Genomic DNA, 25034 nt, shown 5'->3' with positions numbered 1-25034 from the left:
CACCGCTGATTCATTTGGCAATATTTGCCCGATTCTAACACGCCCCTGAATCAAACACTCGCCCACTTTCTGGGTTTCCAAGGTAGAAAAATTACATAGAAATGACACTAAAGCTCCTAAACAAAGTAGAAACCTAATGCACACTCGATTTTTTAGCAGGAAAAATGGGCAAGGCTATAACTTGTGTAGCAAAGTGGCAGCCTGTTGCCTAAAGGAAGCTTTGCTGCACAGGTTTTTTGTCAGCTTCGCCGCAATACACATGTGTTACCAGGTAAAGCATACGAACACTTCGAAGGCAATTTTGATTTTGTACCTAATTACACTGCAGAGACAATTTTCGACCCAGTCTTCTTGAAAAAAAAAAAAAGAAGGGTGCGCATTATAATAGGGTCTAAACCATAATCAGACATCGTGGGCTTTGGTTATTGCTTTAAAATTAGGGGTGTGCGAATACCGAATATCAGATTTCGAATCAAATATCTAATCAAATGAAAAAAAAAAAAGGAGCTGAGTATTGTATCGAATATCAGAAAATGGTTCACAAAATTTAATGTTTACAAATTTTGGGCAAGAAAATACAGTGCTGCGCATGCTCGCGAGTCTCCTAGCATTGCATTACACAACAAGAATGTAGCAAGTTATCAATAACTTAGATACATAGAAATCAAGATATACAGTACGGTCTACTCTTATTAAGGGGAACACCAAATTACTATGCCAGCACTGATTACAGCTCAGTTCTAGTACAGTACGTTTTTCACGGGACCATAACAAAAAAAGAAACGTAAGAGCCGGGAAACGCAAGAGCCGGGAAACAGGAAAAATTGAGAAATGGGAGTAGTGTTGAACTGCACACAATATTATTTTAATTCTTACGTGTGAAAAAAAGTCGTAGTTTTGCCCGACAGCCGAAGTATAGATTGCGATAGCAAATTATGGTAGACAGCTATGCAAAGAATAGTAGCTTTATCGTCCGTATAAACTTGTAAACATTCGCTTATTAACTATATTAACAAGCATGGTGTCAGCACCCACAGGCAAACATGAACACATCACACTCTATAAGCGTAGACACGCGCTGTCAAACCCTGGTGTGAGGAATTTAAGCGCCGCTGCAGAAGCGAGCGGAGTGACCTTCATGCTGTTGTCTATCGGTTCAACGCAAACTGAGCGCCGAGAACACACAGCATGCACAAAGCTACAAGCCGCCGACGCACCTACACTGCATAGACTCTGCCCCCAACGCAGATTACTTTCAAGATACGGCCCACGCGACCGCGCCGCTGCGCAGTACGCAGTTAAGAGCACAACGCTGCCCGCTATCCCTCTCCTCTTGCTCCCTGGCCGGTGCCTCGAGCGCAACGGAAGAAGGCGCGCTTCCTCCCTGCTTTTCTTTCTTTCGCGTGAGAGATTTAGACGTGGTCGTCGGCTCCCCTCGCACACTTGAATTCGCACATACAGCATACGACGTGCGGCAACGGCGCTATCGCCCTTCGACTTTATATGGAATATCTATGAGCCAAAACCAATTTTGGGGTCGCAACGTGTCATAGACACCATCTTTAGATAGCAAATACAGATCTTAAGGGCCATACTTTTGCTGGCGGAAACCGAAAATACGTCATAAGTGTCGCCCCCGGCACTTTGGGCGGCCAATGCCATCGTCAACCAACCAAGACAAGCGACTCAAAATGGCCGCTCGGGCAGGCGCGGGGTGGCAGTTCGCAACGTATGATGCGGGAACGGTCCCACAGTTGTGACGTAACAGCGAACCCGGGTTACCAATGCATTGGGTTCTATAGGAGCTGTGCCGGGACCGGCCGAAAACGACGTAACAGCCGGGAAAACACAGCACCTTGGAACGTGACGGCGGGGTTCTACTGTATATGGTCTGGAAAATATTGTTTTTTTTTTCAGTAGAATTTGTGTTAAATAGAATAAAGTGGTTATTCTTCGGAAACTAATGAATTAGTGACGTTCTGTTGTACTGAATACACATGAGGTTCTCAGTTTAGTAGTGGACCTGTTTTTTGCGTCAATCTTTGATTTATTGCATAAAAAGCTTTGCTTTCCTGTTTGTCTCCAAAAATGCAGAAGGGCTATCCCAACTTTACAGCAGGTGGGTTATCGTAAGGCCAATCTGCACAACGGACAGAGTTGCCAACCTCCGAAGCTAATTTTCCCCCAACTCAGATAAAAAAAATTCCTAGATTTCCGTAGATTTAGGCAAAATGCGGTTATTTAGTATGTTCTCTGTAAAATAAACTGCGTTTATGCTATGCAAATACATCGCAGATTTTAATTTTGACACTTATTTATGTGTTTGTTTGGAAGGATTCATTGAATTCACTGTGCTTAAGCTGAAGTGATGTCACGGTGCAAGTTGCAATGCTTGCAACAACATTTATTCGCACACAGCCTCAACAATGTCAAACGTAAGAGCAAAATGTACAAGAAAGCAAATATAAGTTGTCATCTACCGGCCTCAAAAGCTCCGCTCATTCGCGTCGGTTAACTTGTACTTTGTAATACATTTCTGAAAGGACGACTTAGGTTCTGTGTTCATCATACCGACAGTTCCTTTGGACAGTTTCAGATAAATATTTTCTTGAAGGTATGCAGAAATTGACAGCACAGTTATGTTCGAATGGCAATAGCTCAGTAAGAGTGATCTGTTAACTGCCGCAGGACATCCACACCTTGTCGTTTACTTGACAATATGCGTTCACTGAGCTGCTGTACGATTATAATTAAGTAATACTTAGTATGCCAATGCAAAGGTAATTTGTGGGGAATAATATCAAAACGCGCCATCACCTCTGTAGTTCCATCGCGACAGTAGTTTCTTTCCTCCATGTGTGAAAATTTCCCTAGATTTTAACAAGTTTCCCTTTTCCCCTAAAGACGATGTAAATTCCCTAGATCTAGGGAATTTTACCTAGGGTTGGCAGCACTGATAACGGACGAAAGGACCGTGCCTCACGTGACTCAATCACCGCTCCGCGTATAGCTGGCGTCGACGTTAAAAGAACAGGTGCCGTCCACGCGTCAGGTTCGGCTTGATTTGCCACCTGTCAAAAGAATCTGAAATCCGGGGGATCACGGAACGTTTGTGATGACGCCTTTCAGGATCGAAGAAACGAAAGTTTGGGCCCATAGAGAGGCATGGGTGCCATCCGGGACCTTCGGTAGGTTTCGAATGCCCGAAAGGCGCAGCATCGATTGCGATAGCAAATTATTAGACAGCGATACGAAGTAAGGATAGTAGTTTTATTGGCCGTATAAAATTGTAAACATTCACTTACTAACTAAATTAACACGCATGGTGTCACACGGGCACAGGCAAACATGAAGACATTTCATTCGATGACCGCGAACAGTCGCTGTCGAAACGCTGGCATGAAGAAGAGCGGCAGCAGCAGTGAGCGAATTGACCTTCGTGCTGCCTCTCGCTGTAACGCAAACTAAGGGGCGAGAACACACTGCACACGAAGCTATCAGCCCTCAGCGAACCTAGACTCTGTCCCCATCAATGATTGTATTCAAGATGGGGTGCGCTCTGCTGCGCCATACGCAGCTGAACCCCCCCCCCCCCAGTGCCTTGCGCGCAATGGAAGACAGCGTGCTTCCTCCCTGCCTTCCTTCCTTCCTTGCGTGCACGAGATCAAGCCACCATCCTCCTTGGCTCACCCTCGCACACACAGCATGTGGTGTGCGGTCACGTTGTTGTCGCACTTGGACTTTATGCAGAACATCACCGATGCCAAGGCTGATGATGGTGGAATTAACCATGGTCAAATGAACGGAAGTCTACTGTATCTCTGAAAGCTTATATTGAAGGTTGAAATGAGAGGGCTTTTACTCATGTCTTTAGGAGCTAAAGAGTAGCACACAAACATGGCCCACTCACCATGGGTAGGCACTCTTTTTTGTTTTTTTCTTTTTGTCGTTTGGCCTACCACTGGTTGCAAAGTGAGCAATGTGAAGCAGAAGGATTGTGACACTCGCTCTCTTCACATTGCTTACGTTGCACCGAGCGTAATAATGTATAGTAAGCATCAACCTGCCCCAAGAACGAGCTCTTTTAAAATACCAAGCACTGTGCAAGTAAATAGCGCCATCATTTGCTTACCTTTCTTGTTTTAGTGCTGTGCCTCGTGAATAAATGTCGCCAATTTTTTCCTTTATTCTTTAAAGTAATCATTCTCTTCTTTCTCCCCCCCCCCCTCTTCCTCTTGCTCTCTACGTTTTCTCCCTCTCTCGTGTGCTTCCTGGTAGAAGTAATTTCTCAAGGAGCCATAATTGCCATCTGCCTCGTGGTTGTGGTCATCGTAGCTGCAGCTTCTGCTGCCATGTGCTTCATCTACCAGAAGAAGAAGTGAGTAGCTTGCACTGTTCTCCATTGTACGCAGTTCGTGTTTCACATCTCTCTTCCATCCTCGATGAAGCTCAGCTTCAATCTCGTCCATCAGCCGTCATGTCGAGGGAGCATTCACCTCGTCAAGCTGCTAAATGTAGTAGTTTTAGTGAATGCTCTTTCCTTTCATGGAAAGGAATTTAAATTAATTTAATTTAACTTAATCTGCGACATCTTATCTTCAGCCAGGGAAATGCTGCTACAGTGGAACCTTGTTAAACCGTACCTGGCAGGGACGAAGGAAATGTACACCCAAACCGGTAGTATGGCTTAACAGGCCCACATACGAAGTCCACATTGATTTAGTATTTGCTTTTAGTATTTACAGTAGAACCTCGTTCATACGTATTGGAAAAAAAATGCAAGAAAAAATGTACTAACCGGGAAAATGTACGATCCGAAGTAACTAAAAAATGTGACAGACTCAATGTATTTGACATCTATGCAATGCGAAGCGTTGCGCGAATTGTTGTGCACGAGGCGCCGATACGTGTCGAGCTGGTGCTGGTAGGGCTTTGGCGGCCCGAGACACATTTTCTTGTGTTCCTGTTGTGCAGTGTTTAGACGGTGACAGGAAACTGAAACGACATCGAGGTGGTCTTATTAACATTGTGAAAAAAATCCTTCTTGCAGACGAAACCCAGAGGTTCCCAATGGGCTTCTTTACTCTTCAACAAATCCGGAGTATGTCAGCTCAGGTAAGTACCAAAAACAATTGTCAAAATATTTAGCAATGCTTTTGTGCCGCCGAAATTGTAAGTCCTTTGTTGCGACGAAACTGTTGCTGTAGGCACTGTGTGATTTCTTTATTAGTCATTTTTTCCTAGTTCAGTTCTGCCAGTTCATATTGCTGGAAAAAAACATTTATAGAAGGTAGTAGTAACCACAGAACGCACAAAGAGCAAATCAAGTGTGGGTCTAGTGAACAATGCGCAGGCTACAGTAATGCATTTCTACTGCATGTATCAAAAGGTTTATTTCAATACATGCAAAATAAAATGAAAATTGTGTGACAGAAAGGTAGCTATAAGTTTAACTAACAAAACTTGTCAACGCATTGGTTCTTTTATGGTATAAACATGCCAGTGTTGCTGTTTGCTCTCTCACTAATATCTGTTGCGGCAGCACACTAAATGAAGTTTAATTTGAATCTCTCATTTTGTCTGCTTCTTTGCTTGTCTTGATGTCTAGTTGAATGTAAGATAATGAATGAAAAGATGCCAGACATCTGGATCACTAAGTTGGCTCTAGTTCTGACCCTTGGAGATAGCAACCAAAAAAGATAATAAATACTATTATAAAGTACTAGGCATGAAAATAAAAAAATTCAGGCAATACAGCACATATGCAAGCAGTATGGCTTGAGTAAAGATAAATGAATTATGAATGTGCACATAAATATCTTGTGAGTAAAACTCAGTATGTGATGGCACATAGAGGCATAACCAAATGCATTAGCTACAGTGCTTGTTAACAAAATCAGTGCCAGGACACAATACAAATTCCTGATATACGCCATGAATGTAATTTTTCTTTTTCCAAGAGGATCGTATCATCATCAGCCTGTATTTATGTCTACTGCAGGAGGAAATCCTCTCCCTGCGATCTCCAATTAGTACCCCTGTCTTGCGCTAGCTGATTCCAACTTGCGCCTGCAAATTTCCTAACTTCGTCACCCCACCTAGTTTTCTGCCATCCGCGACTGCGCTTCCCTTCTCTTGGGATTCATTCTGTAACTCTAATGGTCCATCAGTTATCCATCCTACACATTACATGGTTTGCCCACGTATATTGGAGCGTATATTGAAGTGTAATGCCAGAACTGGCTATCTACACCTGCTGTATCAGACCAGCAATGCCTGTTTTTATGTGATTGTCCATTATAACCTGGCGTGAGTGAGAGTCTCACTCGTCTTCCCTCCTCTCCCACTGCAGTGTATGAACCAGATGAATGGGAAGTGCCCCGCGAGTCCATTCAGGTGGTGAAAGCACTGGGCCAGGGCTCCTTTGGCATGGTCTACGAAGGAATAATCTACAATCTGAAACCAGACAAACCAGAAACGAGGTGTGCCATAAAGGTGAGCGTCCTTTGCTCCTCTATTACGCCATGGTCTTGGAGCAGTGTTTTCAGCGGCAAATATGACTTCGTCAAATTGAAGTTCAACTGCAGTAACGGGCAACATGAGACTGACTTCGAGTGACACTGAGGCAAACGTTGATTACTAGCTCAAAGGAAAGTTCATTGAGTAATATGTGGCCACCATTCACACAACATGAACATTCCTTGTAGGCACGCTGTGGGTGGAAGGCAGTGAAACGAGGCTTTCCTAGCACTGCATGAAAGCTGTCAGGGTTCCTCAAAAGCAAGAATGTTTGGGAATCCTTGAGATATACAAGTAGTTGCACACGTTGTGTTCAAGTAAATGCTCAGCGGCGCTCTACCAGATGATGACATGTTCATAACCTGAAGGTGAACGAGCATCTGCAAAAATGCACTTGTGACCATATCTTTTTTTCCATTGCCTCTTTTCCAGACGGTCAATGAAAGTGCCTCAATGCGTGAACGAATAGAGTTCCTCCAGGAGGCATCTGTGATGAAGTAAGTATTGCTATCCTTGCTGTACCTGCTACTACTTTCTTATATCAACATGTGCATGTAAAACCACTGACAACAAGAATTTTCTAGCACCCTACTCAAGTGAACTGAAGCTTGTGGGATGGAGGTTCTCTTTACATAACGCATAAAGATCATAGCCACAATGAGATTTATGTAGCCTCTTCATTCCTTAGAGGCAAGTAAAACGTGTTACCACATTTTCTGATTAGCTTAAAAGTTATTACAGCTGTAGCCGTTATGGGCTCACTCTACTAGTAAATTCACTGTTCGCCCCTGGCACTGATGTCTGTCGCAAGGATCCCAAAGTACTTTGCAAGAAGAAAAATGTGTAGAGACCTGCACGGATTCGAACTCCGGTCCCACAGGTTGGCAGTTGGAGGTTTTATCTCTTAGCCACTCTGCTGATAAGAGTATGGCATCTAGAGAGCAGAGTCACCCTGTCAGCCGTCATGATTGGCTGATGCAACAGCTTTTCAACTTACCTATAAACCAGCACCAAGGTGAAACACCTTAATGAAGCCAGCTGTAAAATCCGAAAGGCAGGATAGGAAAGAGGAGAAAGGAGTAGCCATGTATTTCCCCTTCACCACTGGGGAGGCGACTTCCTCAGAAACTTTACTTCTCAAAGGCAGATTGTTTGTGCCGACCTGTGAATGCTTACTCCAACCGATACCAGACAGAACCGCTGCGTATTGCACCAGATATCACGTCACTGCTTCACGTTATGGGAAAAACTGCAGCTTTTTTCTCAGAGCAACAGGTCAAAAACCTTTATTGACACCACGTGGTGTGTATCTAAGTAAATCATTTAATTCTCAATCAGCATAGCAAACAGCAGTTTATTTGCCTGCATTTTTCTGCTTTTCATGCCTCTATAATGCATACTAATATTTGTCTGTGTCTGCTTTCAGGGCCTTCAGTTGTCAGCACGTGGTCAAACTGCTAGGCGTGGTGTCTAAAGACCAGCCTGTGTTTGTCATAATGGAACTCATGTCGCACGGTGACCTAAAGAGCTACCTACGCTCACACAGGCCAGACAATGATGTGAGTACTGTCTGTTATAATGGTTGCCAGCTTGTAAAGAACCATGCTTTGCCGCTAGCCATAGCAGCCCATCCATCCATGCCGACATTCAGGTGCTTTATATTGGGTTGCATACGTTCTGAGCACGTCTTGCACTAGACGTGCTTCATGCCAGACGTGTTCAAGTTGCACGCATACTCTCAAAAATATTTAAACAGGTGTTTATTAGCACCTGTTACACATCTGTCAAAAGAATGATGCATACATCTATCAAGGGATGTCCTTAGGATGTGCGAAGTACAGTCTAACTTCGACATAACAAACACAAATATAACATAGTTTTGGGTGGCCGTGCTTTATTTCAACGGAGTACATTTAAACCTCGATATAACGAAGTCGGTAGAATCTGCACTTTGCTTTGTTATATTGAAATTTCGCTATATTGAAATTTGACCTTTTATGCAAATTAATACAATCACTGATGGATTTTTTACACGGAAGGGGCCACAAAATTGTCCAAATCATCGGGTAATCGGAAAAAGCAAGTTTGAATGATGAAAAATTAATATTGTTGAATTTAAGAGTTGGTGACAAAAGATACGGTTTCAGGCCGTGTTGACGACATGTCCACATCAGTAGTACGAAGTGAAGGCAGCCATGCATTCGCATCTGCTACGTCTTCGTAGCTGATAGTGTCACCTGCAGAGGGACGATGCTATCACGAAAAGCGCCGGCAGCGGGAGCAAATGCTTTGCCTGCCTCACCTTCAACATGTCTCTGAAACTCGAGATTACACAACTGCCAGTGCTAAACGCGCTGGAAGACAGCACGCACAGTGCTATGCCATCTCGGCATGCCCACTCTTTGCACATGTGGCATGTTACCGCTAAAACAGGGCACGCGGGCTGCATATGCACTCAGCTATGCCGACAGCACTTCTGATAGGCATTGCTTGAAAATCACGGCCTTGGAATGTCTAGGCCAAGGGCAATCCTATGTGCACGCAGCAACACGCATTGACAAACTTGGGCCGTATTCATGAATGATCACTTTCGTAAGATACTTTCATTTTCACAATATTTCATGTGACTAGCAGCAGATGTGTCGACGGGTGGCAGCATTTCCGCATAGGGTGTTTGGCACTGTGCCAAGAAGGACATCACTTGTAGACACCAACGTGTCTTGCACTAGTCACGTGAAAAATAGTGTGCTTGGCACAGTGGCAAGAATGTCATCGCTCACAGATGCCGATGAGTCCTGTGCTAGTCATGTGGAAGATAGCGCACTTATCACTGTGCTAAGAATGTTGTCGCTCCTAGAAGCCGATGCGTCTTGCGCTATATTTACGTGACACTGAAGGTATCTCCAAAAGTGACGATCTGAGAATATGGCGCATCTTTTTTGGTCACTTGTGGAATAAAGTCATGTATTTTTGGCTGAATCCGGTGTTTTGGACGCCCATTATTTAGATGTCTTGGGGGTCCCCATCGAGTCTGACTAATCGGTCGGCTACTGTATCTATCTAATCTGGCAGCAAAAATGTCAAATACAGTCGCTGACCGATTTTTCAGACCTGCACGAGTCCAGTGGCACTGCCACCTACCCCTAGCACCAACTTAGAACAGCAATCACTAAAATTTAGCATGCCACACGGTGTATCAGGCATAAAACGCGTGTGCAATGCCACAAACATGGTGGCCATGAACAAAGTTGCCGCCATGTCGACTGGCTTGAAACTGCAACTTTGGTTGCCGACTCCCGACGAAGTGGCCTAAGCATTGTGGCCAGTTAAGTGGCCGGTGGCTTGTTGTGGGAAGCTAGCTGCCAGTATGTTTGCACTCAAAGACCTTATTGGTGATTGAACATGAGATCAGATGTACGGGCTGGACTGATGGCTTTAGTAGCTGAGTACAGATCCATGTGCGGTCCCCTCTGTGTCCGAAAAGTCTGCCAGGTTGTGCCCTATTTGGCCAGAGGCTTGGCTTGGTTGGACCATAGTTGGCAAACCAGTGTACCAATCTCATTAATAACACCTATTGCTCGGTTGTGTATTCGTGAGGGTGCAGAGCACATGTATGTAATTTTATGTTGTTCCCATGCCTCGTATTGGCGCAGCAAGATGTTGATGGGTCATCAAAATCCACAGGAGCCCCTTTTATGGCCCGTCGGAGGCACGCACCCGGCTTGTGTTTCTTTCGCACAGACCTGATCTTTACTTTTTTTTCGCTGTTATCTACCGTAGTTATTCAGTTATAAGGTGGTCACGATTATAAGGCGAGAGTGGCAGTTGAAGAACCACCCCCCAAAAAATATTGCCTTATAGTGTGGCTTCACGGCATCGTGACGCGCGCTGCCCTAAAGCCCCATTATAAGGCGAAAGTCGCGTTGCCGTGAAGCCACACCCAAAGGCAAAATTCGTCTATATGGCAGGGGGTGACTTTGAGGCTAAAGATTCTGGGGAAAAAACTCGCCTTATATTCGAATAAATACGGTATGTGTATGCTTGTTATGTATATCAGATATAAGGCAGGTATTTTCGTGCCCAATGCAACTTCGTTATAACGAGGTTCAACTGTACTATATTTTTTAGCATAGGACATAATCTAGTGCATTAATGTGTATTTGTATCCTTGTGCAGGAAAATGCCACAAGGTTGGCTTGTTAACTTTTTTTCTTCAGTGCAAAGCAATTATTTAACAGTGAGCAGTAAACTAGTGTCGGTAGGTTTATATGACATCACAGGAAGGGTACGTAGAAATATGAAATTGTCGTTCCCACCTGGTCTTCACTTTTACCTCCTTTTTTCTGGCATACCATAAAATGGGAAGAGTGGCCGTGTTTGCTCTTTCAAAAATGTAATCTTCCAGTCTGGGCTGTCTTGACGTTCTCTCAGCTCTGTACTTGGTTTTACAATAATGTCGCACCAAAGTAGTCGTTATTGTTGACATAAGCCAGCTGGGAGCATGATCATGTGAATGCATGAGGCCTTGCACCAAGTCTTGCTTTTGGAGCGTTTTTGGTGTGTCGCTCACTTGCAGCCTTCTGCACAGCCTCAAGTGCAGAGAACATGTGCCTCACAGATTCCCTTCCAGTGCCACATTATTGCTGGAATGCTATACAGTTTAATGTGAATGATACGAATCTCTCGGGACAGGCCAAAAATTTGTATCACCCGAAATTCATATCACTCAAAAACGTACAAGTTAGGGGAATTAAGGGAGGCTTAGGCCCGGCCATCATAAAGTGCTGGTTCTATAATTAATGTTTATTCCTCCTCCTCCTCCTCCTCCTCCTGCAATCCTAAGGCCTTCCTTGTAAGTCATGGTGAAATAGTTGGAAGAAAGAAGCAGCCGAATTGGAAAATTGCACGTTTTTAGTGCGTTGTCTTTGAAATGGGCAAGAAAATGGCACCACTACCATTGCAACACTGATAGTGTGAGCGTGACTTTCCACTGATGCAGCACCGCCATCTTGGTATCACCGTAAACACAAGAGATCGGATATTCAGATAGCCACAGCGCAGTATTTCTCCATGCAGAAAGAAAAGCAGCAGCAAGCGCGAAAAGGGACAGCTGGTGTCACAATTCACTACTGCAGTCACGTGGCGTGCAGGGAGCACTCCTATTGACTGACACAAATTTGAATTACTGGCGCGCTTTTTTGGTGCACAATTTGGCTGCAGCGAGCAGTGCACTTCATATGTTCTGTGGCAGACATTTGAAGGTCTGCCTGGTTGTCTTTTTTTTTTCTAGCTGCTGCCTCATGGTTATAAGGTCATGATTTGCACAAGATAGGGGAATCTGTTTACTTTTCTTTGCTGGCAGCGAAGCTACTTTGTATCGGCAATCTGACGGGTGCAAAGGTAGAAAAGTTTCGAGTTGTCATCGGGCGCCGAACACGACGGAAGGCGTGGAATACAGATTTAAGGCTAATGCCGCGAATGCCGCCGATCTTGCTGACGCGGCAAGATTGGCTCAGGTAAAGTTACAAGGTGTATGAAAACTGCCATCAAGTTGCATATTACGGCACAAAGCGAAAGCTTTTTGTGTCAAGGTGGAGAGACGTAGTTTGCCCTGGCAACAGGAATGCGTTTGGCACAGCAGCTTGATTGTTTGTATCATCCACCGCGGTGTGAAAAGTGGTTCACAACATTCGAAATTTAGCATGTTGTAAATGAATGGACTTGGGCAAGGACTACTCAAAAATTCGCAACATCCTGAAAATCGTATCTGACGTGATCGTACAGTCAAAGCTCGTTAATTCGGCCCCTGTTATTTCAGATAATTCGGCCTGCTGATTCCATCCCTTCAAAAATGTACAAATGTCTATGGCAGCGAACTCTCGTTAAATCGGCACAAAATTACACGTGCACCGCTTAATTCGGACTGGAGACAGGCCAAGACCGGCACCGAAGTGAGTTTTTGGAGTTTTGTAGCACAGAAATCAGTACTGGCACGTACACACTAGCGGCAAAACGCGTGTGGTGCGCCGGCGGTGGCCAAAACGCAGCTGCGGCAGGGCGGCCACACCAACCGGCAGCGCGCCGCTGCGGCAATCACGTGACAGCCTAGACTCTTCCCCCCTTCTCGTCAGCTCCGTCCGGGAGCTGACGCGTGCAGACGATAGTGTGAAACGAGTTTCTGGCTAACAGCGGACGCGAGTACAAAACAAGCGGTCGGGCAGGTCCGCATGACACCAGTTTCCCTCGCGCACGTCACTGAAGTGGGCTGCTCTCATTGGTCTCCTTCATCCGCGGCACACGGCAAACCGCAAAAAATCGGTCCAGGAGCGATCCCTCCCGCGCCAAGAAAAACCTGTTTCGTGGCTGCTTTCGCGGTGCGCGTCTTTCACGCTGCAACGTGCGCCGAGAGAGACGCGGTGCGCGTCGCGGCGCACGTCGCGGCACGCTTGCACTGGACGGATTGACGCATGTGCGAAAAGTCGTCCTTGCCGTCCAGCTTTCGACGAAAAAACAAACAACCATCACGGACTTCTTTACGATGTGAAGGTATGGAATAAAAGCCTTGTTCATATGCAGATTTTGTTGTCCATTCGATAATTCGGCATTCGGATAATTCGGACATTTTTTTTACTCCCTTGAGATCCAAAGTAACGAGGTTTGATTGTATCACCAAGCTTCTACTGTACGAGCAGTGGCCAATAGAGACTGCATTTACTAACACCATAACGAACTTATTTATTCTTGCCGAGCTTGAGATAACAATGAAGAATATGGGACGTACGCTGATGATTATCTGTACAGATAATTTACTCATAATGATGATATGTACAGATGAGGAAGATGGAAGTGAGATATTGTACTCATAATACTTCTTTGCACCCCGTTCCTGCTGGTATTATTTCACCTGACAGCCTAATGACGAGACCACTCGACCGCGAGGCACTCCACCCACGCTCAAGCAGATCCTCCAGATGGCAGCCGAGATAGCCGACGGCATGGCGTACCTGACAGCGAACAAGTTCGTGCACCGGGATTTGGCTGCTCGCAACTGCATGGTGGCGGAGGACCTGACCGTCAAAATTGGTGACTTTGGCATGACGCGAGACATCTACGAGACGGACTACTATAGAAAGGGGGGCAAGGGCCTGCTTCCTGTGCGCTGGATGGCTCCTGAATCGCTCAAGGATGGAATCTTCACCAGCCATTCGGATGTCTGGTTAGTAGCATGTGGTGGTATTCTCACGAAATGAAACACATTAATTTAGGCCTAACTAATACAAGTACTTTCATTTCCGCCCTCTCTAGTTCATGTTACATCGGGGTAGTTTTGGCTCCTATGCATAGACAACAGTTCATGACGCATCTGGCAGCCAGATGCGTAGTGGCGTGACATCACACTCTTCAGTAATTCTGCTTGTTGAGTGTTGTACTTTGAAATTTTCCTGTCACATTTCACTCCACGAGTATAGTACCTGGAAGCTGTGTTTTATTCTTGATTCACTGATTGTTTTATTTGCCTGTGTGGTATGATTTAGTTTGCAACCCGCTAAAATCCCTAACAGCAGAGTGATGTCATCACACTCATGATGTGTACATACCTCTCCTGCTGGCATTACGATATGCCATTAGTCCTTGCTGCTGTCTGCTCAACTTAGGCTGAAAATTTTTCGTGTGGAATGCCAAAGTGCCAGTCACATCATGGCTTTTGAAAATGGAACAATTGAAGAGAGGGTTATCTTGGTGCAAGCGTACCTCCTCAGCCTTACTTATCTTTTTTCTTAATCTTCTTAGAATTTTGAAATTATGACTCTCTGCAATAAACTTATCATTTTGTGTATAAACTTTTTTCTAGCTGTCATTTATGTTTGCCTGTTCCACAGTACACTTATCTTGTTAAGTGCTCATCAGTCCAACAGCAATGGCTAACCCTTATTTGATAATCCAAACACTTGCTGCTTGATAGGCTTTGGATATGTTGTTGCCAATGGCTATCTTTGACATCATTGGAATTCTCTGGTGCCTGCAGGTCATATGGAGTAGTGCTGTGGGAGATGGCGACATTGGCCTCCCAGCCTTACCAAGGTTTGTCTAATGAGCAGGTTCTAAAGTATGTCATCAGTGGCGGCATCATGGAGAAGCCAGAAAACTGCCCTGAGAAACTGTAAGTGGGCTTATTCTTTTTTTTTTTTACCTCTTTTTTCACTCAGTAGCATCTTATCCTTGTTTGTGGCTTTGTCATATTTGTTGTAGTTTATTCACTCATGCACTATTTAAAACAAATCAGCTGGGCATGATTTGGCGTGCCTCGCTCTTTGAAGCTTTATTCTCTCGCGTTTATTTTTTCTCTCTCTCTCACTAAACACTGAGCAAGGTTTGCAGTGACAACTGAAGACACTTTGAAAATTGTTCTATTAGGTTTTTTAACCTCGAAGTATAGATGTTTGTGTGTATAAGTAAAGTGATGCTCATTTTGATCACACCTGGGGGGGTATTCTGTAAGAGTCCACCTAGTGGACTGTCCACTTCGGCTGTCGCCATTGGCTGCCGCTTTACGAGCGTGAAGGAGACTGGCTGGCACCTTCGCGCTTGTGAAGCGGCAGCCAATGGCGACAGCCGAAGTGGACAGTCCACTAGGTGGACTCTTACAGAATAGCCCCCCAGAACTGTAAAACAATGTTTAAAATGTCTGACAAAATTTTACACATTGGAAAAACTAGGAAGAAGTATTTTATTCCCTCAACCATGTTCATTGCAATCGGAAGAGAAAGTAGAAAGGAGATATGATTCTTTCCCTGGTGCAATATAATCTGCAATGGGCTCCATGCTTGGCTCAGCCATGACATACAGTGGAATCTCGTTGATACGATACTGCATAATACGCTTTTCAGGATAATTTCGTTTTTCATTCTTTTCCCAGCCATGTATTACAGGAGCAATGTATTTCGGTTAATACGATTTTTGAATGATAAATTTAATTTTCCAGTTCCCGTGAAGATGGTATCAATGAGATTCCACTGTATATAAGGTCTGTTTGATTTGCCTGCTCCACTGTGCAACCAGTTCAGGGAGGGGCACGAGAAGTTCAGAAATTGTGTGCAGCTCAACTTAAGTGGTGCAGGCACAACATGACACTTGAAACGAATATGGAGGTGAAGACACAGTGCAGGTGCAATGTTTTGTCCACCTTAAGTGCACTATTTGCGTCAGTTTGAGAGGTCCCAAACTGCAGGTATGGTTGACTTCTGAGGCGTATAAATACCCTGCGTAGCATAGACACAGCGGACTCGGTAAGCAGGGTTTCAACAGCGCTTACGCCTGCCTGCTGCGTCGTCTGCTGCGCTGCTGATTTGTACTTGCACCATATTCTGCACCGCCAGTATCGAGGGTGCAGAAAAACTGTGAACCAGCTCTGTACCATTCCTGCACCTTTTTAAACTAACACCATGGTTCAGAGGGTGTCATTGCTGTACCACTGAAATGAATAGCAGGGTGCAGCACCTCGTAAACTGGTTCAGGTGGTGCAAGCGAATTGAATAGACCTCTAGTGTCATGGCTGAGCCAAATGACTGTGTGTTTTATTTGCAGATTGGAGTAGCTCATGCATGCTGTCTTTAGCAAGGCGATTATTGAATCTTCCATTCTGTTAATGCTGAGGCTCAGAAACTGTGGTTTGAAAGCCATTTCTAGAAAGTAACTTCCTGAATGATATGCTTGTCCATTTCCCTCGAATGCTCTGCTGGTTTCCATGGACCGATGTGTAGAGAAGGACTAGGGAAACAGAACAAGGCTTATTGATAAAGCAAATTCACAATTCACAAGCGCGGGGAAGCTTCTGTAATACCTTGTTAGCAGTGTGTACATGAGCATTGATTGACTACATTGCCCTATATAGATGGATAAGTTTTTGGTATACAAAGTTCACTAAAAGGCAGAATTTTTGCACAGCTTTTTACAAACAACTATTTGACAAAGAATACACCTCACACTTGTGATGGACAACTTCTGATTTCCATAGCTCCTCTAATTTGCATGTGGCAAGCCAAGGCTGAAAGAAAATTAATTTTTTTTTGTGGCTTCCCTATTCCACAAAATTTGGGAGCATGCTTGTGTATAAGTACATATGTGAGCTTGAAGAACAAGCACATATGCTGCCGCTGGTGGATAGCACTAAATACGAGTTCTATAATCTTTGCAAGATTCTTTCTTTTTGTACATCTTCTTTAAGATGATCAGGCATGCATGAAAGGTGCAATCTCGCTGTCTCGCAGGTACCAGATCATGAAGCTGTGCTGGGAGCGCATCCCACGGTCAAGACCAAACTTCCTGCAAGTCATCGAGATGCTCCTGAATGACGTGGGACCCCACTTCAAGGACGTCTCCTTCTACCATACCTGCTACCTCAAAAACCAGGAGAGGCGCTCGTCTGTGCCCATGGAAAAGAATGGTGCTGGCGCCACTGCTGGCGACTTTGACGAGGAAGAGGAGGAAGAGAACCTGACGGCAGAGACTCCGCTCTGCAACGCTCCCAGTGCCGCTTCAGAGCAGCGGCCTCGTGGCTTTGTGCCGGATGTGTCGTCGCTCGACGACATGGATGAAGACCACCTGCAGCGATGCTTCTCTGACGAGATAGACGACGATGATGATCCCGACATGGACTGCTGCCGATCTAGCCTTGAGCTTGGATGCCGGTGAACCGCCTGTGTCGGTGTACATGCCACCGTCGCATGGTGGACAGAATTCTCCTCTCCGTGAAGAGCAGCAGCAGCGGCCAGGTGACGAGCTCCCTCCCTCTGATGGGAGCAAAGGGAGTAAGGTGAGCAACCTGTCCAACGGGAGCATTGTGAATGGACGCATGTGCTTTCCACAGCTTGGAAGCCGGACTACTGCGTGCTAGCACTGGTCCACCTGAGGGCTCTGAGGGTCCCAGGGGTTTTCTGCGACACAGTGGGCGTGCCAGGTGGCTGAGGAGGGGTGAGAGGGGTTCCTCCCAGCAGGAGGCCCGTTGCAACCTCCCTTGCCTTCTGCCGTCACCATTGTTCCTGTTTGTCCGCCTTGTGGGATGGCGTGCTGCTCTCGGGCCCCACCTGGGTGTAGCACCCGTCAGCCAGTCCACACGACAAGGGCTATCACACCGGCAGAGGAGGAGGCCCGACAGAGTGCACCGTGTGTTTGTGTTAGCCCTGATGTGACTCACCCACTGCTGTGAGGTCTTTCTAGTAGCACACTTACTTAATGCTGCTGAAAAAAACACATTGCGGAAATGCAGTTTTAGCATTTCGGGTGATGGCACAGCACATGAAGGTAGAGTCTGTGGCTTTTCTGCAGTTCTTGTGTGCATCTGGGGAGAGTCTGGGTCACTGTTGACCAATAGAGGCTGCCCCGAGTGTGTCATACTTGAGGGCTGAACAGTTGCTGTTGAAAACCACATTAGTCCCAACTATGTTGATGGAAGTGTAGCTGCACAGGATTTTCTTCGGAATGCCACTGTAAAAGTTGTGCAGGCCTTCTCAGCAGGCCTGTATCACTTATTCTAGCACCTGAAACTGTCAGTCTGACTAAGGATCACTGCTGTAGATGATCACCTCATTCGCTTTGTCATCTGCACAGAGGTGCGGTGAGCTCCACTCATGGTTTAGATGGAAGGTGCAGCCATTGCTGTGGTCATGGTACACTGTGTGTTCTGGATGTGTTAAGCGTGTTTCCAGTGAACACAAGACTGAATGCCTGCCATGTATCTTGGGGGACGTCTGTCCAGTTGCAGTCCATCATACAGCCTGACATTTGTGCTGTAGCGGCAGTAACATTAGCAAGTCGCTGCCTAGCCATTCTGATCGTCGATTTGTAACAGCACGCCGCGTTGTGGTGACAAGCAGTTCAAAGACAGCATTGTAGCCTTTTATTGTAGTAGGAAGTGTGTGAGGATCTTTTACGTGATCGGGCATTTCCACCTAACATGAGTTAACATTTGTGTATAACCTTGCATAGTGTTAAGGGTGGTTTAGATAAATGCCCATCACGCGATATTTCGTGCTAGCAAACAAGGCCGCAGTTGCACTGACCATTGCTTTTGGGGGTAAAAAAATGAGCCTGTATTCAATGCACAGACTTTGGAAATGGGCAATGAAGTTTGCCCTTCAGAAGTGCAAGAGATTTCACGATCAAAGGAAGCATGTCAGGCTGGTGCCTCCAGCACTTAAGCACTGTCAATCTTGCTTACTAAAAGTGGCCACAACGTCACTGCACACAAGCCACGAGGTCAACGCTTTTGTTGGCAAGAGCACCAGAGCAACCCCCTTTTAAAAAGACTGAAGAGCAGCGTCTTTTGCTTTTGCAGTCGTCATAGTCATCCTGGAACTTTACTGTTGAATGTGGCGGTTTTAGCCCTCAGGGCTTTTGACGACACGCTTTTGGTATCACATAACTCATCATTTCTTTACTCTTCATGGCATGTCCATTTAGGCTAAAACGTCACCTCGGAGAGCATCGCATTGCCACAACTGTGCATCATGTAAACACAATGCTGCATGCGGCCTTGAGATGTCAGCTAGTACAAGCCTGTTTTCCTGCAGTTACTCTCAAAAGCTCGTTCTATTACTTTGTGTTATCGCTGAACAAATTTATTTAGGGTCACTGCGTACATGTTAAATAGCACTTCTGCACTGAATCTGCTTTGGAAATTGCCCCATTTCATTCGTATGCACTAGCCTTGCATATGTATTGCACTTGCCTACTCTAATGTCAAGGCATTTTGTTTGGAGAGGAAGGGGTTAGGGTAACAGCACAAGGTATACAAGCGGGTATGCATCTGCATATGGCAGAAAAGTCATCTTTTACCTAAATCGTCGTTCTCTACTTTTTTCTTTTTTAATTTCTTCCGCATGCTTCTGGCTGGTGCTTCATCATGCCACCAGCTTATTGTTTTTAAGTATTTTATGCCACGATCATCACCACATCTAGTCACATCTTTTGCCTCTTCCTTTGTTTGTACGTAATTGTGTAAGATAGTTTCACTGAGCACGGGTGCATTTGACCTGAAATCACTGGCCTTAAAACCATTTCCACTTAGCTGCAGTAGAGAATGAACAAGGGGCGGGCCCCGTAGAAATTTTCTTAACACCTGTGAATTTAGTCTCCAGCCTCATTTGCTCTTCTCTGTGGCGAGATTGCACTCCCACAACATTCAGGTTACTATCATGCCTAGGTTGCTCATGCTTATGTTTCCATTCTTTTCCATTTTCTTGTTGCATCTGCTTTTGGCTCTTCGTTCGTGTTTGGTCTGCTCAGTGGCTGAATGTAGTGCGAGCTCTTTTTTTTTTTCCCCCTTTCTGAGTGAGACATTTTGTATTGGTGTTGTCAGTGCAACTGCTGCCTCGCGTTTGTGGTCGAGCACATGAACTTCTCCTCCCCCCTTAAGCTTCCTTTATGTCCACTCGACAAGTTGCATTGAAATGAACCTTGCGTTGGTCGTTGACATTTGTCGCAACGCACATGATGGCTAAATAATGTGAACACTTTTGTAACCGTGCATGAAATTAGCAGTTGTATTGCGGCACGATTGTTGACTGCTGCATCTCCTGGGCCACCCGATATCACTCCAGCGCTCTTTTCATGTGCCTAGCTGTGTGCGCCGCAGCCATTGCGTGTTGTTGCAAACTTGCGATCCAGATATGTGCAGTCAATTGGCAGTGGCAGAACGACATTGCTTTCCATACGGGTGTTTTATTACCTTCACTTTTGTTTGTTTGTTCATGTTGCTTTACCATGGTTTTGTTGTTCCAGTTGCCTTTATCACCTTTTTTTTTTTCATATTTTATGCTTTGTATGTACTCCCCCCCTTTTTATTGTATCATGCATTCTTTTTTTTTCTATTGCTGCCTTTGTCATATTATTTGTGTTTATTTCTAGTAATGTGAACTGTTGTGAAAGGCTGGTGAAAACAGAGGGTGCATGTACCCACTTCGTGTTTTGTTGCTCTTTGGAAGTACTTGTGCCTTTATGTTTTCTTGTGGTCTTTATTATTTAAGTGTCCCGAAAGCATCTTCTCTCTTTCTCATCCTTTGCCCCTCCTTTCCCCCCATTTGTGCGTGCGATGGTGCCAAAGATGGTGGCGAGAAAACAGTGCTCACTGGGAGGAAAACAGCGTCTCAATCTTTGGTTCGCTTGTAGTACCTTCATAAGCTTGCCTGTACTCTCATGTTGTGGCTGTGATGCCTTAAGTTCGCTTCACATCTCCATACATGTTTCTTTCTTTCTTCTCTCTCTAGTTGCATGCATCTTGCAAAGCTTTCAGACCGTCAATTTCATGCTGTTACGTCACAACTCCCGCCCTCAAGGCTGTTCCTGGTGTGCATTGCACCACTGGTATGTGCGGTGTCAGCCATGTCTGGGATTGCCCCGACTGTTGCATTCGTTGCAGGAAGTGATCACCGGAAAGGTGTTTTCGACTGAATTTAGGGTGTTGCGCATTACTTCAAGGCACCTTCTTCGCACCCTTATGAAATTTGGATTTGTATGTAGGAGGCCATCGTCAGCATTAACGGTTTGTGCACATTGTGCTGTCTAAAGGGAAATAATTAAAGCTAACATGAGGCGTCTTGCCATCTGAAAATTGAGGCATAGCGGATGTTGTGTGCAGCTATGTGGGAAAGGAGTTTCAATCATATTTCACATTGGTTTTATACTTTTACCCTTTTCTTGGGTGTCCTCCAGGAGCACTTCTCGTGTTTCGCTTAGATTAGACTGGTCTATTCATCTTAGATAGTTGTAGACATTTTGGCCTGTTTCACGTAGAAGTCGAGCTTTATCTTAATTTCGCTGAGGTCGTTGTCTCATGAGATGACTTCCTGAAAAATTTCAGTGGCATCTGATTGCTCTATATCTCTTGAACGTATATCTCTTGAACGCCACATGCGAATGAATGCATTATCATGGGCATCGTGCCATTGAATGCACATATTGATTAAAACATAATTTCAAGCAAAATTAAGAGATGGCCCACCCTTGGGACGTGTCATATTTTATAGCTGTACATTAGGTAAAGTTTCATTGCCTACTGCTAGAACAAAAACCATCCATTCCACCATAATGAAAATTTGCTTCCCATCAATTTAATGTTAAATTTTTTTCATTGTGTTGTTGCTTTTCAATTGATGCACTCCATGGCCTAGAGATTGTAGGGACAACTTCCTCAAAACAGCCGCATCGCAGCACGTGGTGTCACGTGCAGAATGTTGTCTTGACTCACAACATGCTGGACAAGATGCCACATCCTCCCTCCCACCCATCCATGACCTTACATACTGTGGTAAAAAGCCTGCTTGTCTGTGTCTTTAGACTATGTCTGTGGACTATGTCTATGGACTATGTCTATAGACTTTCCTATTGACTATGGATGTTGCCTTCTTGTAGCTTACAACTTCCTTGACTAGATAGAACGACTTGATGCACATCTTCTTTTGTGGGCCATTGATTTCCACTGTTTTATTCTGCAATTTTTTTTTTCTCCTTTTCATTTTTACATATCATTTTTCCCTGACTGAGGTTTTCTTTCAAGCAAGCTATGTTCCTAAACGACGCCGGTTTGCGTCGGGATCCGTCAAGTCAAGGTACATTCCAAACATGGTGGACGTTTACTGTTTTTTTTTTTTTTTTTTTTCCCTGGAATTTAGGAGGCAGGCTTGTTTGAACTGGTGAAACTTTGACAACCATCACTGTTTTTTATTGTAAAGACAAGTTGAATGGCTGCATATGCCGAGTGAAAATCATGGTCCACCTTTGCACGAAGCAAAAAGACAAATGCTTTGTTTTCTTCGTAGAGTTGAAATGGCAGCAAAATTGTGGCTAATCTCTCACTCTTTCTTTATTTTTGTGTATGGTCTCTTACCGTGTAATGTATGTTTCACTGCTAGTATTTTGATTCCAAAATTGGTTAGATGTGATTCTTGGAATTCATTCTATATAGCATTGCATGTAAGGCATTGCTTCAGCCTTTTCATTGCAATCAAAATTTCAGTTTCCAGGTACTGTGCGCTCATCACTTTCTTAAGATTGAAAACATGAATTTGCAATCTAGGTAAAAGATCTCGTTTGCGTCACTGCTGCCTGAGGTGCCTTAGCTTTAATTCTAGTGGTCCTGATTACTTCTAGCTTTTTAGTGTGCTTTTTTTAAGCAGACTTTTTTTAATTGCATTTTAGTGGCAGTGCGTCGTATAATCGTGCTACAGTCAAAAACATGAAATTCATTCATTTGGCTTTTTTTGTGTGTGTAGGCACATTCTTTTTGCTGAAAGACAAAGCTAGCTTGCAACAGAAAATAATTGTGAAAGCCTTCTATTGAATATTCAGAGGAGAGCTGAAATCTTGGCGTGCATCCTAAGGTGAGGTTATGCCTGCACGAAAGGGAAAGTGTCATCATGGCCACATGTCGTAACATCCTTCAAACTTAAAAACAGACTCTGGTTTCTGCCATTGCTATTTCTTTTTCTTCTCCAGTTAAGATTGTTCTGGTGCATCTCTCGTGTACTGCACTGCCTGGGCTGGCCCTCGTGAAGTAATGACTGTCGGTTAATCCTGTCAGCCCATTTCGTCTGCTCGTTAGTAATTAATATTTGTGTTCATACATGTACACAAGGTGCATATTGTGTCCACATCACACACACACACACACTTTTTGCTTTCATCCCAGCATCATCAACATTGCAACATAATCCCACTGGACAGCGAAGCAGCGCATAATGTCATCCTCAGAACAAATATGCATCATTCTCTAGCATGCTTCTCGATACATTTGGAATTGTGCACTATGCCTCTCACCGCCTGGCCGTTTGGTTGGTTTGCACCTATTTGCTCACATTATCTTTTCTCTGCCTTTTTGGTGAATGCCTTCACATTTGAAACATTAGCAGTGTGCGAGACATTTTTGCATTGTGCTAGACAGGGAAGCCGCATCCTTGTCACGCTGTTCTTGTTCACAGCAACCTGTACTTCATCGCATGGATGCATTGCCAAGAGTGTGAGAGAGGAAGAGCATAATGTGGTGAAGGCGGCGTCATCTCCCATTTTTACATTTTATATACCAGGCTCTCTAAAAGGCTTCAGTTCTCTCTTTCCCTCCCCTGTTCTTATTTTTTCCTTCTTATTTGCATGAAACACCTGTAGCACAAAGTGTCTAGCTGTTCAGATCTGCCACTTGCTCAGTGCTACAAACACACTACATATATGGAAAGCCAATGCCTTTGTGTAGCAGCTCGAATGAAGGTGACAAGACTGTCGCAAACCCTATCAGAATTTGAAGCCATTGGCGTTTCGGAGTTCATACACTGTATCTGGCCGCAAGTGTCTGGTGTTGTGTCTGCAGTGCCGCTTTGCCATGTCCGTGGTAATCGGGGTGGATGTCAGTGCATACGCTCTATGCTGTGTGGGTGTGTGTATGTCAAATGTACTTAAAGAAATGGCATGTGTATCTATGTCGGGAAGGTTGAAGCGTGTGCAAGTTTGAGCACACTTGTGAGAGACGCTGTGTGCACATAAATTCAAGGGTAAGTGCGAGGTCTGAAGCATCGAGGACAGCATTAATTCAAACAACTGCGGGGTCAATTGACTGCGCTCCTTTTTTTGTGACAACACTGTATACATGCACTGATGACTTATTCGCAATTTGTGATTAGCAATCTCTTTTTATTTTATTTACACGATAATGCAGACCTCATTGGTCCAAGCAGGATGGGTAAAAATAATACATACAATATTCGGAACGCTAAGGCAGCCACTGGGTACTGGTGAGTCACATCCCCCCATTTTCTTTTTTTCTGACACACATCTCGGCATTTGCATGTACATTTCTTACCATGATCCATTCTTACTTTTTTTTAACGACAGAAGAAGTGTATTTGTGCGGCGTGCGTTTTTAAAAGAGAAGGATGATTCCCCCGCCATTGGCTCTTGCACTTTTGTTTTTCTCTGTCCTTGTGATGTATATAGTTTGTATTTATTTCAGCTGAAGCAGCTGTGGAAATGTGTGTGTGACAGTGTTTCTCACTTTCCTTGTATTGCCTTATCTCTTTCTCTCCTTCCACTTATGCGAGGCAACCCCTCCTCTCAAATGTGTGTACATATGTAAGATAGGACACTGCATCATCTTGTGTTGGTATGGCGACATTATACCATTATGTGTAAATATATACATATGTATTGTATATGGGGGTCATTGGACCCACATTGGACTTCAGTGCCAATATTATGCGTCATAATAAACCATTATTTATTTCTATATGCTGCAACGTACCCTGTGTTTCTTGTTTGATGTTTTCATTTTCCTACCTTGTAGCACCAGGCAGCTTTTTGTTGTGCTTGGTGCTCCCCAGCATATTAAATGACCCGACACCAACATTAACCAAACACTCAAGCAAAATAAGTCAGATTTGCCTGGAACATTGCCTTTCGTAATAAGAGCTTTCATGTTTGAAAAAAATATGCAGATTCAACGCACATGTGAAACGAAGGTTTAGAAAAGCAGT

At 44.5% G+C, this 25034-nt stretch overlaps 1 protein-coding gene across 2 annotated transcripts in view; it reads left to right on the top strand.

The window, feature by feature from the left end:
• LOC119442694 (insulin-like growth factor 1 receptor) overlaps positions 1 to 24787 on the top strand; it is a 178640-nt gene extending 153853 nt beyond the window's left edge. The window contains exons 20-27 of one of the 2 annotated variants that reach the window (XM_049662322.1): positions 4282 to 4378; positions 5051 to 5115; positions 6353 to 6495; positions 6952 to 7016; positions 7946 to 8078; positions 13431 to 13735; positions 14546 to 14680; positions 16788 to 24787. In XM_049662322.1, the coding sequence (XP_049518279.1) occupies positions 4282 to 4378; positions 5051 to 5115; positions 6353 to 6495; positions 6952 to 7016; positions 7946 to 8078; positions 13431 to 13735; positions 14546 to 14680; positions 16788 to 17211 (1367 nt within the window). In that variant the 3' untranslated portion in view covers positions 17212 to 24787. Of the gene's footprint in view, positions 1 to 4278; positions 4379 to 5050; positions 5116 to 6352; positions 6496 to 6951; positions 7017 to 7945; positions 8079 to 13430; positions 13736 to 14545; positions 14681 to 16787 lie in introns of both variants that reach the window. The other variant, XM_049662321.1, reaches the window with a different exon arrangement.
• The last annotated feature ends 247 nt before the right edge of the window (positions 24788 to 25034 follow it).

Source organism: Dermacentor silvarum, chromosome 2 (assembly GCF_013339745.2).
Source record: "Dermacentor silvarum isolate Dsil-2018 chromosome 2, BIME_Dsil_1.4, whole genome shotgun sequence".
In the NCBI taxonomy this organism is placed as follows: domain Eukaryota; kingdom Metazoa; phylum Arthropoda; class Arachnida; order Ixodida; family Ixodidae; genus Dermacentor; species Dermacentor silvarum.
This window is presented reverse-complemented; position numbering and strand designations above follow the sequence as displayed.